The sequence below is a fragment of the Ciona robusta genome, chromosome 11 (genome assembly GCF_009617815.1).
Source record: "Ciona robusta chromosome 11, ASM961781v2".
Lineage (NCBI taxonomy): Eukaryota > Metazoa > Chordata > Ascidiacea > Phlebobranchia > Cionidae > Ciona > Ciona robusta.
Genome location: NC_143245.1, coordinates 6,335,509 through 6,347,464, shown reverse-complemented (window position 1 = coordinate 6,347,464; position 11,956 = coordinate 6,335,509). Strand labels below are relative to the sequence as shown.

Genomic DNA, 11,956 nt, shown 5'->3' with positions numbered 1-11,956 from the left:
CGTGTTATAAAAACTGTCGTTGTCCTTATGATACTGCGCGAGGGAAAAGAAGGGACTTGAATCTAAGCACGTGTTATCCAAAAACTTCTTCCAGACTTGTATTTTAAATGTTAAGGCTCGATTGGGGTACCACTCGTACATTGTAGCCTTATTAAAAAACAGTATTATTTTTATTGGCACGACTTCATATTCATAAATGAAGTTTGCTGATATGCTGTCGCACTTTATTCCTGAAGTTCCAGCTAACAAGATTAAGCTGGAATCGTCATCGCTAATACCATCAGTTTTAATGGCCTCCACCAAAAATGCAACGTATCAAATAATTGGGAAGAAAAATAATAAAAATCGAACAAAACAATTGAGAGAAAAGTGCATACGAATTGAAATAGTGATCCAACACTTAGTATTGGTGCAATGAACTGATTATTCTCGCATAGGGGTGATTATTATGCAGCAGAAGGCAAAATACGTTGCTCGCTATTGTGTATTGTGAAGTCAATTTAAGGCTAAGGATCCTAAAGAGAAAGTACGTTAGAATATCGATTGTATTCGCGCCGAATTGGATTCTTCTAGATCGATGGTTAGATCAATATAAACAATCAATTACCAAACGTCAGCCGAGCGCCTTGTCCCGTCCGGAGCTTTTTGGGCGCGTGAGTCGGCTTAGAAGAGAAAAACCTTGGCTCGCACAGCAATTTTTCGCTGCTCCTAAGACAGCTTAGGACATGCGTCCCCAGTAGGTCGACTGTCAGCGAGAATCAAGTGTAGATCAGTGGCATTTGAAGCAGCGATCAAATGCTTGAGAGTCAGTTAAAACTAAGTTCAAATACACAGCTATAGGCCCCTACCGCTAGTTAAAATCTCTTTATAATTGCCAGAACGAATTTATATTTATATCTAAATTGTCAGTATTCGTGGGTGCATTAAAAAAATATTGCTTTTTAGGTTTTAAAAGAGATAAGTGTAAAATTTTGTTTCGTATTAACTTAATATTTTTTTGTGATTTTTTGTTATAAATGAAGTGAAATTATAGGAAGTGTCTTTTGCTCTGAAATGTAAAGTGTTTTCAATTTAGTTAAAATACTCGCTTCATTAATTAATTGGATCAAAAGAAACAACTCAAAATAAATGGAGGCAGCAGCAGCAAGACGTAAGTGACATTCGAATTTTGATTACCGTGTTATTGAAAAGGGCAGGACCTTTCTAACTTTATATAATACAGGATTAAATATTGATATAAAAAAGTCCCGGTGCATGGACCTTTACCCGCTACATAAATGTTGCATACATGGACTACCTGTGCGCCTTTATCAGCAATAGCCGTTTTAATAATTCATTTTCAGAAACTTTCATATTGCACAGCACTTAACCTATACCATGTCTCGCAAAGGAAATTGTTTTGAAAATTCAATTTGTGCTTTCGCTATTTCAACCAATAATCATCTTGAATTACCAGGGGAGCAAGAACCGCGGCCTCTGACCAGCAAACTGCATATAGTATGCACTACAATGCTTATAATGGCCGGTATGGGCTTGTTGGACGGCTACTTGGTCGACCAAAACTTGGGCAGTAGACGAACTGGTGTTTTCGTAATGTTGCTTATAGGAGACGTGTGCCTTCTTTTGGTGTTACGGTAAGATATTAAGGGCTTTCCTGATATCAGAAAAAAAGGGCTTAATTTCCATTGTATTAAACACACATGGTTTTGTATTCTATATAGCCGCTATATATCACAATTTCAAAGTATACCAACATATTTACTGTGGCACAGTGGTTAGCACGTCAGCCTCTTACCGATAGGGGTTATAGGTTCAGGGTTCGTTGGTACAACCATTGGTGGCGTATGTGACCGTTCGAGAGACTTAACGGGAAATTGCAACTCATTCTAAATTATCAATTATGCATAAAAAATCTAATACCAATCACCCACACAGTTACAATCGTGTTAACTCGTAAGCGGATACCAAGTGCATAAAACAGAACACCTCTGTTATAACAACAACTGTCATTGTCCCGCCATACGAGAACAAAATACGATTCATTCATTCAAATTTCGTTCCGCACTTGCAGTGACAAAACGATGCCTTTGCTTATGATATACGAACCCTTAATGAACAGGATCATTCAGACGAACATTTCCGTATACATTACAATCAATCTTTAAGAAAAAAATCAAATAAAATTTACTTAAACTAAAAAAACAATCCTACAGACTAAAAGAAAATAGGGCAGTAAAATCTAGCCCAAGAAAATATTTACGTCAACTCTCGTTCTTGTTTACTAATAACTTGGCTGGCGAAAGCCACAAGAAAATAATCGATGGCGAATTTCACATCTATGATTAAAAGAATTTCGTAAAACAAACACCGCTGGTATGGAAATAGACTGCTTTAAATACAATTTACGATTTTAAATGGCTGTTTCGGCGATTAAATTATTATAAAATATAGACCGAAATGCATATCGGTATATATAGTAGGGTGAGATAAAAGGGGAAATGTTTTCATTCTATTTTCTTATGTCATTTGGTGATAAACAAAGACTATTTACCGAATTATATAACTGTAGCCCTGTTACTATATAGAAAAAAAGTTGTTAACTGTTAAAAACAGAACTAGGAAGTATAGGATTTTGGTGCTGTAACAGGATATTTCCTTGGTACTATACAAGTTTGGGACTGAGTTATATGGGCCATCGTATAACTTTGTTTCTAAACATCACACACTCGTGACTCTTTTAAGCTTAAAATATTCATGAAGTAGTTACACTGAGCGATCATACCCTTAGAAATCCGAAACGAGGTGAAAAATTCACCAACAGTTCAAAACACTTGTTTTATAATAATGCATTTTTTAGTTTAGTATATTTTTTAATATATTATAGGTTGCGGTAAAATGGTCTGTTTTCATTATCTTTTCTGGTCCAATTTGGTACTAATCATTTTTACAGAGCTATATAACTGTATCGTCGCAACTTTTAAAGAGCTTTGTTAACTGTTAAAAAACGCGATTAGAAAATATGGGATATTATGTGCAAGTGTTTTTCATCTTATTCCACGGTAGCCTAATGTAAATGAATGAATGGCTTGATTTTGTCTTTTCGACCACGGTAACGAAGATCGTTAAAGTACACAAAATATAAAGAGACGACATGTAATGGTTAAACGACAGACGTTATATAACACGTTTATGTTTAAAACAAAAGTACAAAACTTGTTCGAAAAAATGCGTGACCGTTACATAACTGCTATAGTTTACTATTACAATACACACATATTATAGCCAAAGCAGTAAGCTATCTGCAAGAATTGTTCAAATCAAAAGTCGTTTCCCGTATTAGCAGAAAAGCATGTGTTTGGATAAATAATTTAGTTCGTTTTTGCCAAAGTTCGCTGTTAAGAAGAACAAGTGTGTACTTCGCCAACTAAGTGCTCTGTCTTGTATGCGGCTCATTAATTTAAAACGAGTTTTCCAAAATGACATCAATTTTTTTTATTAAAGAAGCCAAAACTGGGTCACGATATTTTTTGTGTTTTGTTGGACACATTTTTTAAGATACAAGTCCCACTTAGCTGGACATTATATTTCGATATATTGGGTGATTGTATTATAAATATACAGATAGAGAAAAAAATGTGAAGTGCTTAATCATATGCAGTAGGCCAATATTAAACCGGTAAAAATGCGTAAATGTTTCGCTTCTTACGTCAAATTTATCAAGAATCTGAAAGTATGAATGAATTTAAACAATATCAATAATTCATATGCATTCATATATACGCTCTGCTCTCTATATAAGAATGTGAATATAGGTGACTGAATCTTATTATTTATAATAATATAAAGGGTTGTAGTCGTAAATTCTACGACTCCTTTAATAAACGGATGTATTATATAAGATTAGCAGAAACAAGACTCTGTTTAAAACAAAAATTAGTAAATAAATAAAAAATATTCATTCACTTAGTTACATATGAGGTAAATGTATGCGCGCAAAAAGTGTATTGAACACACGACAATAAATAAGTTACATTCATTCATATATTTGTATATTAGAATAACAAAACTCTCTTCATGCATAACACCTTCTTTTTCTAGCTATGTAGCTCTCTGGGTCGGAAGCGAAGTCCGCACTTCCAAACGAGGCTCTTCAATGATCGAATGGTTCCTCTTCGTCTTCGTCCTTGACATCAAGATGTATTTCATCTTAGAGAGCGTCCGGAAGAAATGCTCCGCTGTAGGAATGGTTGCAAGCTCCGCCCCTCTAAAATCAGCCTCCGCGAACGCTCCTCCGGGAAAGATGATGACTAGAGATGTAAATGATGATGACTTACTTCTAGACCCGATGACGGTATATGACAACGATCCGATAATGGGAAGTCTATCTTCCCCGTTCGTCGGATGCGAGTACAGTCTCATTGCGAAGAAATCCCTCACATTATTTCAAGCGATAGTAATCGGCGGACTGTACCTCCTTCTAGTCGGAGCAGATCACCTAAAACATCTCCCAGACCTTAGATCCCTTGAAGAAGTGAAGATGAGAGCATTCTGGGTGGTCATAGATCTCTTGGATATCCTAGAACTACAATCAACTATGTGGGAGACGACGCAAGGCGAGCTTCCATATTTAGTCGTGGGCTTCGTGTACTTCTACTGCTACATAGTACTTATAATACTTCCTCCTCTTGCATTGGCTGAAATGAACAAAGGTGAAGGCGAAACTCGTCCGCATGAAATGCTTATTTACCTGGTAGCAAGTCTATGCGTTGTAAACGTAGGTTCGACTGCCATAAGATGCGTTCTGCTGTTCCGACACAAATTTGCCAACACTTCGACCATATTTATTGGCAAGAATATTATCTGTCTTGGAATGAAGGTACTGGTTTTAATGTTGCGTGATATTTTCTTATAATATTTATAATGGTGTTTTTGATGGTCATAATATTTCGTGGGGATACGGTTATAAATTTCTGTAAATACTTTTTGCTTACTACTACTAATTGGGACGATAAAACATACCCTTCTTTATAGATCACCAGATTAATTCAAATCCGTTTAATTGAGAGTGGACGCCTGCATTTTACACCATCGTTAGAAATGACAGAAACAGACAACCATAATCGGCCGCCCAATATGTTGCCTAACGGTAACCTAATCTGCTCTGACGGTATGAACCATAAATGCGAGTCAGAGGACGGCGAAGACGAGAAGAGTCTTTGTCCACAACATGGATATAAAAATAATTTCAGGTAATTTGAGTTATGACTTAATGAATGGGTGTAACTTGTTTGTCTTCGCGTGGCAACGATAGTAGTTATAACATGGGGTATTGGTTTCATGTACACCTCGTACCTACTTACAAGTAACATTTGTTTAACGTTGAGGGTGATTTTTGTATGTGTATAACAATTTAATCCACTGGGTTGAAATTTGAGCAATTGCCGTTAAATGTCTTGCCCATAATAAGGACACAAACCGCATGCTCTAGTCTAAAGACGAGCGTTATAACGACTATATGCCCCAGCGCCATGCAGTTAATGAGTAACATTGAAAGAAGGAAATTTAAAAAAAAACGGGTTTGAATGAGTAACAAAGTGGATTTTTCATTAGACATGACCAAAACAAATTCTATTTTTGGTTGGCTTTAAATTATATATGTGCTCGGATTTAGATTAGGATTTTCCGCTGCTTTTGAATAATGTATTTTGTTAAACAAACTGGAGCATTTCCAATATTTTAATTCCTATTATATCCACAGTCCACGAGACCATTGGAAAGACGCAGGGGAACACTGTACAGAAGGTAGCGAAGAGTTCCTCAACCACTGTGAAGATAAGAGCCGGAGTGCTGTCAGCGACTACTCAACATTCGCGCAGACCTCATGCTCGGTGGCGGACGGCGTCCCTACTTCGCAGTCCAACTACGGTGATGAAAAAATCACCATGACGTACAAGAACGGACCTTTTTCGAAACAAGTTAAGTTCTACGGAAAAAACGAAGCGAAAACGTCGGCTGATGAAGCCAACTGTCGAATATGCTCCGCAACGTCATGCTCTGACGTCAGCTCGTTGTTAAACAGGAAGACCAATGCTACAAACGAAAGCGCATCGAATACTCCGGCATCTGCAATGCAAATGAAAGCAGGCGACGACCATACTTCATTATCCTACCATAGGCTGGACTTTGCTGGGGGAGTTCAGTGCAGAAATGCGGGAGACCTTCAGATACCGCTTGTACCAGGAAGCATCCCAGAAAACCGACGCTCGTGCATCGTTTCTTCGTTTGAACCACCGAGCACTTCGGCAGCGCCAGTGGCTTGGCACTCATCCAATGACGTCACTCGTCCTATGACGTTGTCCAATTTGCCGTCAGAACTAGATGTACATCACTGGAGAGCGGGAGACGGCTTGTATCCTGCTACAAGCAGCGAGTGTGCGGCCAACCGCTTCGATCGTGGTTACTTAAGTGACAGCGAAGTCTCAGACTACGCCCCACAGCCGCCGTCAATGACGCTCATGGATACGAAAACGAGTCTCAAGGCGGAGACGCACGCAAACTCGAGAAGTTGTTCAGCCCACAGCGCTATGGAGAGCGACGCGGAAAGCACTTCCGTGTAACGGACCGCAGATGCTTCGATTTTAATTGACACGCACACCGCGAAAGAGCTTCGGGCGGATTGCCGAACATTAGCGGGGCTTCTTGACTGTCGCGCCCGCGGAAACACGCAGCGTGACACGGCCGCTACACTTGCCTCTGTAATTGTTATTTAACGCGTTCGATCAATGCAATGAGATTCATGGACGCGGCAAAAAAGTCAATCATCTCACGTTCCTCGTGGAATAGATGCGCAGGATTTAATTAAAGAAAACACGCCAGGTATATTGACTCAATGTTAACCACGGCATATTAGCGAAAGAAGCGATCGAAGCTCCGGTCCCAGGTGTATTGCTTATCGACTGACCCACTCTACTGGTTTATGATAAAGGTACTGCAGGCGGTACACAGAAATTAAGTTAGTGACCGCTTCATAACACCTGTACCATTGCCGATCAATAATGACTTGTAGAGCGACGAAATTTATCTTGACCCGCTGTAATTAAAATTGACTGATTTTTATTAAAAAAAGCTCCCTGTCCGATATTTCTGGCGAGGTTAAACTTAGAATTGACGTGCGTTGGATGATGGTTTATAATAAGATTGAATCGATACGTTGATGTTTTGGTGAGTTACTTATTACATATGTAACTATATTGAGGTTGCAGGATTTAGTTTCGGTAAAGTCCAACATATAGTACTGTAGGATACCGTTAGCATCCAAACCCCATATTTATTGATCATGTGTTTAACAATTAACATTAAACATTCTCTGTTTACTACCAAGTGGAAGATGAACCATTTATCCTAATCTATTATTTTACTGAGGTTACACAACATATACACCAAAAAGGCTGAACTATGTTATATAGTATTGATAGGGGGGTAAGATGGGACAGCTTTAGCAAATAATATCTAAATACCCTGTGGTTTCTTTACTATTAATTGGGAAGAAAAAAAGGATGATAAGGTATCCCGTCTTCCCCCACACTACTATATTTATTGCGAAATCCAAGTTTATCGCATATGGTGTATATAAGTGTGTGTTTCTTTAGCAATTATAGTTCTGTGTCTAGACCAAGGGTATATCCGAAAAACGTGGCTTCTTATAGCGCAGTGTAGGTTTATTCAAGTTATATCAACAAAAGTGCTAAAACTTAAGTTTAATACAAACTCATTGAGTATTTATGCCTTTCCCGGCAGTAAGAAAACAGCTTACTATCAAAAAAGCGTACAAGTTATACCATGGTGTTTTAATTGAACGTAGGAATGTCCTCTGGTTCGCATGAATGGCTTAGTGTTTCCACAACAATCAGCTAAGTTTACACACAATAGTATCACTGCCACAAGCACGCTCGCATTGTGATTGTGTGTACTGTACTTACAAACAGAGCTCTCTGCTTTCAGTCAATCGCTGTGGTTATGGAGGTAATGTATCTTTATTTAGCATAAAAGCAAGCATATATGCGTACTATAAGAAAATAGAGCGTACATGGTGTATACAGTTTACTTACGATTAATTTAAATAAAGCACAGCAGTATTTTAAACTGAGTATTGGTTGTGTTTCGTCTTTCGAGACGAAATGCTTTCTTTCGTCGCAACAGATTAAGTAACAGTTTCGTACGGTTGAAATCACTCCTAAGCCATACGTCGTACACCAACAATTAAAATTCTGTAGAGAATTCATTTCTTTACCTTTTCAAATCCAATTAGCGAAGCAAAAAGAGATAGAATTGCTATTATCTTAATATGTCTACATCACTGGCTATACAACCGGCCTATCCAGGCAGTAAAGCTGAACGAAGTAAAGCGAATCCTAACAGAACAATTTTCGGAACAACACTCGATAATTATGGTCGATGTTGGAACTTATTAAAAGACCCAAAAGGTGAGATTTTTTTGAACACAAATGAAAGAGTGTAACTTATTTTTCCTTGTGTGACGAGTAGATGTTATGTATCATATCTCGTGCCCGCTAAAGGTGGGGCTGTATAGTATCCAGAGTAATCAGTCCGTTTTGTCGGTTTTGTCCGGATTTCGCTGCCGCATGCGGAATTGGACACGGGTTTGCATACGACTTAGCAAGCGAATTCGCATGCCGGATACTGTGTACATCCATCTTAAAGAGTTCAAAACGCTGCCAGAAAACATTGTTTTTAGGTGCTAACGGTATTCCACATTACCCCACAATACTATAGCATTTACAGATGAAGTTATTTTATTCACCAGTTCAAGAAAGCAGTGATAAATTTTACTTCGAAAAACTTGGACGAAGGTGGATACCAAGGTCCGCTAACAGCCAACGTATTCATAACAGCGGTTGGGGACTGACAGACTACACCCAACCAGAGATAGCAGAAGAATTCGTGCGTGATTACGACCTCAGAAACTGCTGGAGTGCGGCATCTAATACAGAGGACCGATTACCAGAACTGCCTACGTCTCCTTACTTAGAAAAACGCGGTAACTTGGTTCCTAGCAGCGCATGTTCTAAGTACTTTCAGCGTTGCAGGAAAAGGACAATGTCAGCACCAAACGGTAAGACTACAATGATACATTGTAGGTTGGTGCAAGTTGGATGTTTTTATTCTTATTTGTCGGCTTATTTAGGTAGTTATAAAGTATATTTACAGAATTATAAATAGCTCACGACTGATAAAAGGCTGTTGTTAATAAAATACAAGATAATAAGATATTATGTTTCAACGGTAACCATCTTACCCCACAGTACAAAGCTTATAATTTTACGATTGTATTCTACATTGCAGAGAAAACGCGTCGGCCTGTGCGCAAAATACCGAAATTTCGCTTGCCGCCAAACACTTTTAACCCTATGCGACTGTCGAGCTTAAAAATTACTGAAACTGGAGCTAAGGATCTCATCAATGCTAAAAACGTGAACGAGGTACGCAGAGTATTTCATATAACAGTTAGTAGGGTGAAGTAATAATCCCATCTTACCCCACATAACCATTAACATTTAGCTCATCTAAAACAATAACAAAGATCATATTATTTAAAAAATCAAGATAAAGATATATAAAATGAACCTGAAAACTGAAATATTTTTTATTATTTTGAAAAAAAAACAAAGTAAAACAATATAAGATGTACATATTAAAAAAATAAAAAAAGGGTTATAATATATACCTTAAAACTTAAAAAAATCTTTGCAGATCGGGTTAGACGGCACCCTTCAGTTTAACCACCAAGCTCACCAACAGCGACAAGTTGCTCCCATGTTTTACAAGCACCATGGGAGTGCTCTTACCTTTGGCCAATACTTCAGCAATTCTACCACGAATAAAGACGTTACTGCGCCCGGAGGTTACTATAGAATGGACACAGCGGACTTGCAAACATTTAAAGCAGTTGGCAAGGCAGACTATCGACCAACTGAAGCGACAATTCAACACAAACAACCAAGAAAAGAACATTCGGTATGTGTCCTACTTATAACATGAGTGCAGCTTGAAACGAACGTCATATCAAAATACTTTTATTTATTGCAATCTGGAAAACTATATACGTTTTAAAATAGTTTGGGGTAAAATATTGAATCTTTTCCCCTCTTTAATCGTATCATTTAGTAGTAAACAAAGAGTATTTACAGAAATACATTACCATCCTCACAATTCTAAAAGATCTTTGTTATTTGTTCTCCCACACAGATTAAGAAATATGGGATATCATGCGCTAACGGTATCCATCTTACCCCATAGTATTACTACTATAAGTGATAATTTATAGCTGTTTCATACATCCAGGCCATGTCTTCTACGGATTTGAAAATCACTCCTTCCGAAATTCCACTTAATATTCGGCACAAGTTTGGAAGCTCAAACATTAAAAGGTTGCTCAATGAAAACCACGAAGAGGTAAATGGCTACTTAACCATAAGATACTAAAATATATTTTAGTACTGTGGGATAAGATATAGCTACTACTAGCATCCAATATCCCTTGTTTCCTGATCGTGTTTTTACAATTAACAACGGCCTTTTATAAGAATCATGATGGTTTACGGTTACATAATTTTGTAAATATTGTTTGTTTACTTCCAAATGATACAAAAAAACTTAATAAAGTCAAAAACCATCTTTATACCTCAACCTACTATATGTTTCCGTGTCCTAATCAATTGAACTTTAATAAAAAGTTAGCTTTATTTAGTTTCTCCGACATGTTGCTTCTGTACAGGTATGTGCCGTTTTACAAAGAGAAGCCGAATTAAATCATTCAGGTAAGGTCTAGTCCGGAATGTAACTTGTTTAACCTCGCGAGTCTATTTTCTCTTCTCATTTGTCATAGTAAACAAAGAGCATTCAAAGAGTTATAAAGCTGTATTCTTACGTCTTCCATAGACCGTTGGTAATTGTCTAAAAAGCGACCTGGATATTTGATTTTTATGTGCTACAGGTGCCCCGTAATCCCCAATCCTACTATATGTTTTAACCTATAAGCAGACACGAGCTGTGTATAACAGAACACCCGTGTTATAACGACTGTTGTTGCCTGTCACGCTAGGATAAAATAGTTACTTTCAAGCACAAACGTACAGTATGGTGGAGGAAGATAAAACACCTTTTCATTCCTGTTTTCTCGCCCCCCCCCTTTGGAGGATAACAAAGAACATTCAAAGAATTATAAAACCGCATCCTCACGGCACCCATACACCGTTGTTATTTGTTTAAAACACGATCTAAATATTTGAATTTCGTATGCTAAAGGTGTCCCATTTTCTTCCAGCGCACTATGTATAACTCTTTGTGAGAAAATAAACCTTTTTCTTAAAGGAATGGTCCCAGCACGTAAAACGGTAAAGGAATTGAACCACCCGATCAACCCACCAGTCAGATACTTCACCAACTACGGAGGAAATCTAAAATACGACGAATTCGAAGGTATGTAGATATAGGTATATACCTGTGTATAATCCTTCTGCATGTGTTCCGCGTGTCACGATGTTTGGAGCGATTGTCTTTTAATAAAAAGGTACTTGTCTTTTAATAAAAAGTTCAAGGTGCCGCTGCTATGCGATTGCGGGTGTATGTGTCGTGGGGCACGACCTTTAACGGTCAATTGCTCCAATCCAGTTCTTTAAGGGTTGTCTAAATTATCATTCACACGTTAACTGAAAAATCTGCGATAAACGGTGATTACTGCAAAGTAACATACGTTGTAACACATTCATATATTCTAGGTGGACTTCATCTTTATATAAAGTGAAGACAGTGCTATGCAGAAAAGGCTCCAAATAGCGGTATATAGAGATTAAATTAAACCCAGTATTAAAAAATTTCAAACTGAAATAAATTTTAAAAAACTTGCAAAATTTTGTGTGTTTTTATTGTGGAGGTA

At 37.7% G+C, this 11,956-nt stretch overlaps 2 protein-coding genes across 4 annotated transcripts; both read left to right on the top strand.

Annotated features, from left to right (window-relative positions):
* The first annotated feature begins 685 nt into the window (after nucleotides 1–685).
* Nucleotides 686–6,877, top strand: LOC149728799 (uncharacterized). Of its 2 annotated transcripts, XM_089889179.1 has the most exons (5): nucleotides 686–1,150; nucleotides 1,457–1,634; nucleotides 4,099–4,876; nucleotides 5,032–5,249; nucleotides 5,759–6,877. In XM_089889179.1, the coding sequence occupies exons 1-5, from the start codon at nucleotides 1,129–1,131 to the stop codon at nucleotides 6,615–6,617; spliced, it is 2,055 nt and encodes a 684-aa protein (XP_089745305.1). In that variant the 5' UTR covers nucleotides 686–1,128; the 3' UTR covers nucleotides 6,618–6,877. The 2 variants fall into 2 exon arrangements, with proteins under 2 accessions (XP_089745305.1, XP_089745304.1); XM_089889178.1 differs by lacking the exon at nucleotides 686–1,150 and having other exon boundaries at nucleotides 1,235–1,634.
* Nucleotides 6,878–7,611: 734 nt separating this feature from the next.
* LOC149728798 (uncharacterized) lies at nucleotides 7,612–11,930 on the top strand. 2 transcript variants are annotated; one of them, XM_089889183.1, is made up of 8 exons: nucleotides 7,612–8,483; nucleotides 8,825–9,133; nucleotides 9,364–9,500; nucleotides 9,772–10,035; nucleotides 10,363–10,473; nucleotides 10,796–10,838; nucleotides 11,392–11,499; nucleotides 11,799–11,930. In XM_089889183.1, exons 1-8 carry the CDS (start codon nucleotides 8,345–8,347, stop codon nucleotides 11,822–11,824), a joined length of 1,137 nt encoding a protein of 378 aa, XP_089745309.1. In that variant the 5' UTR covers nucleotides 7,612–8,344; the 3' UTR covers nucleotides 11,825–11,930. The 2 variants fall into 2 exon arrangements, with proteins under 2 accessions (XP_089745309.1, XP_089745308.1); XM_089889182.1 differs by having other exon boundaries at nucleotides 10,769–10,838.
* The last annotated feature ends 26 nt before the right edge of the window (nucleotides 11,931–11,956 follow it).

Excerpts from the sequence above, each read along its gene's own strand:
- LOC149728799 (XM_089889178.1), top strand. The coding sequence starts at position 1,378 with ATGTCTCGCAAAGGAAATTGTTTTGAAAATTCAATTTGTGCTTTCGCT. Across the intron at positions 4,877-5,031 it reads TTATCTGTCTTGGAATGAAG|ATCACCAGATTAATTCAAAT; the intron begins GTACTGGTTTTA and ends CCTTCTTTATAG. Across the intron at positions 5,250-5,758 it reads GGATATAAAAATAATTTCAG|TCCACGAGACCATTGGAAAG; the intron begins GTAATTTGAGTT and ends TTATATCCACAG.
- LOC149728798 (XM_089889182.1), top strand. The coding sequence starts at position 8,345 with ATGTCTACATCACTGGCTATACAACCGGCCTATCCAGGCAGTAAAGCT. Across the intron at positions 8,484-8,824 it reads CTTATTAAAAGACCCAAAAG|TTCAAGAAAGCAGTGATAAA; the intron begins GTGAGATTTTTT and ends TTTATTCACCAG. Across the intron at positions 10,474-10,768 it reads TCAATGAAAACCACGAAGAG|TTTCTCCGACATGTTGCTTC; the intron begins GTAAATGGCTAC and ends AGCTTTATTTAG.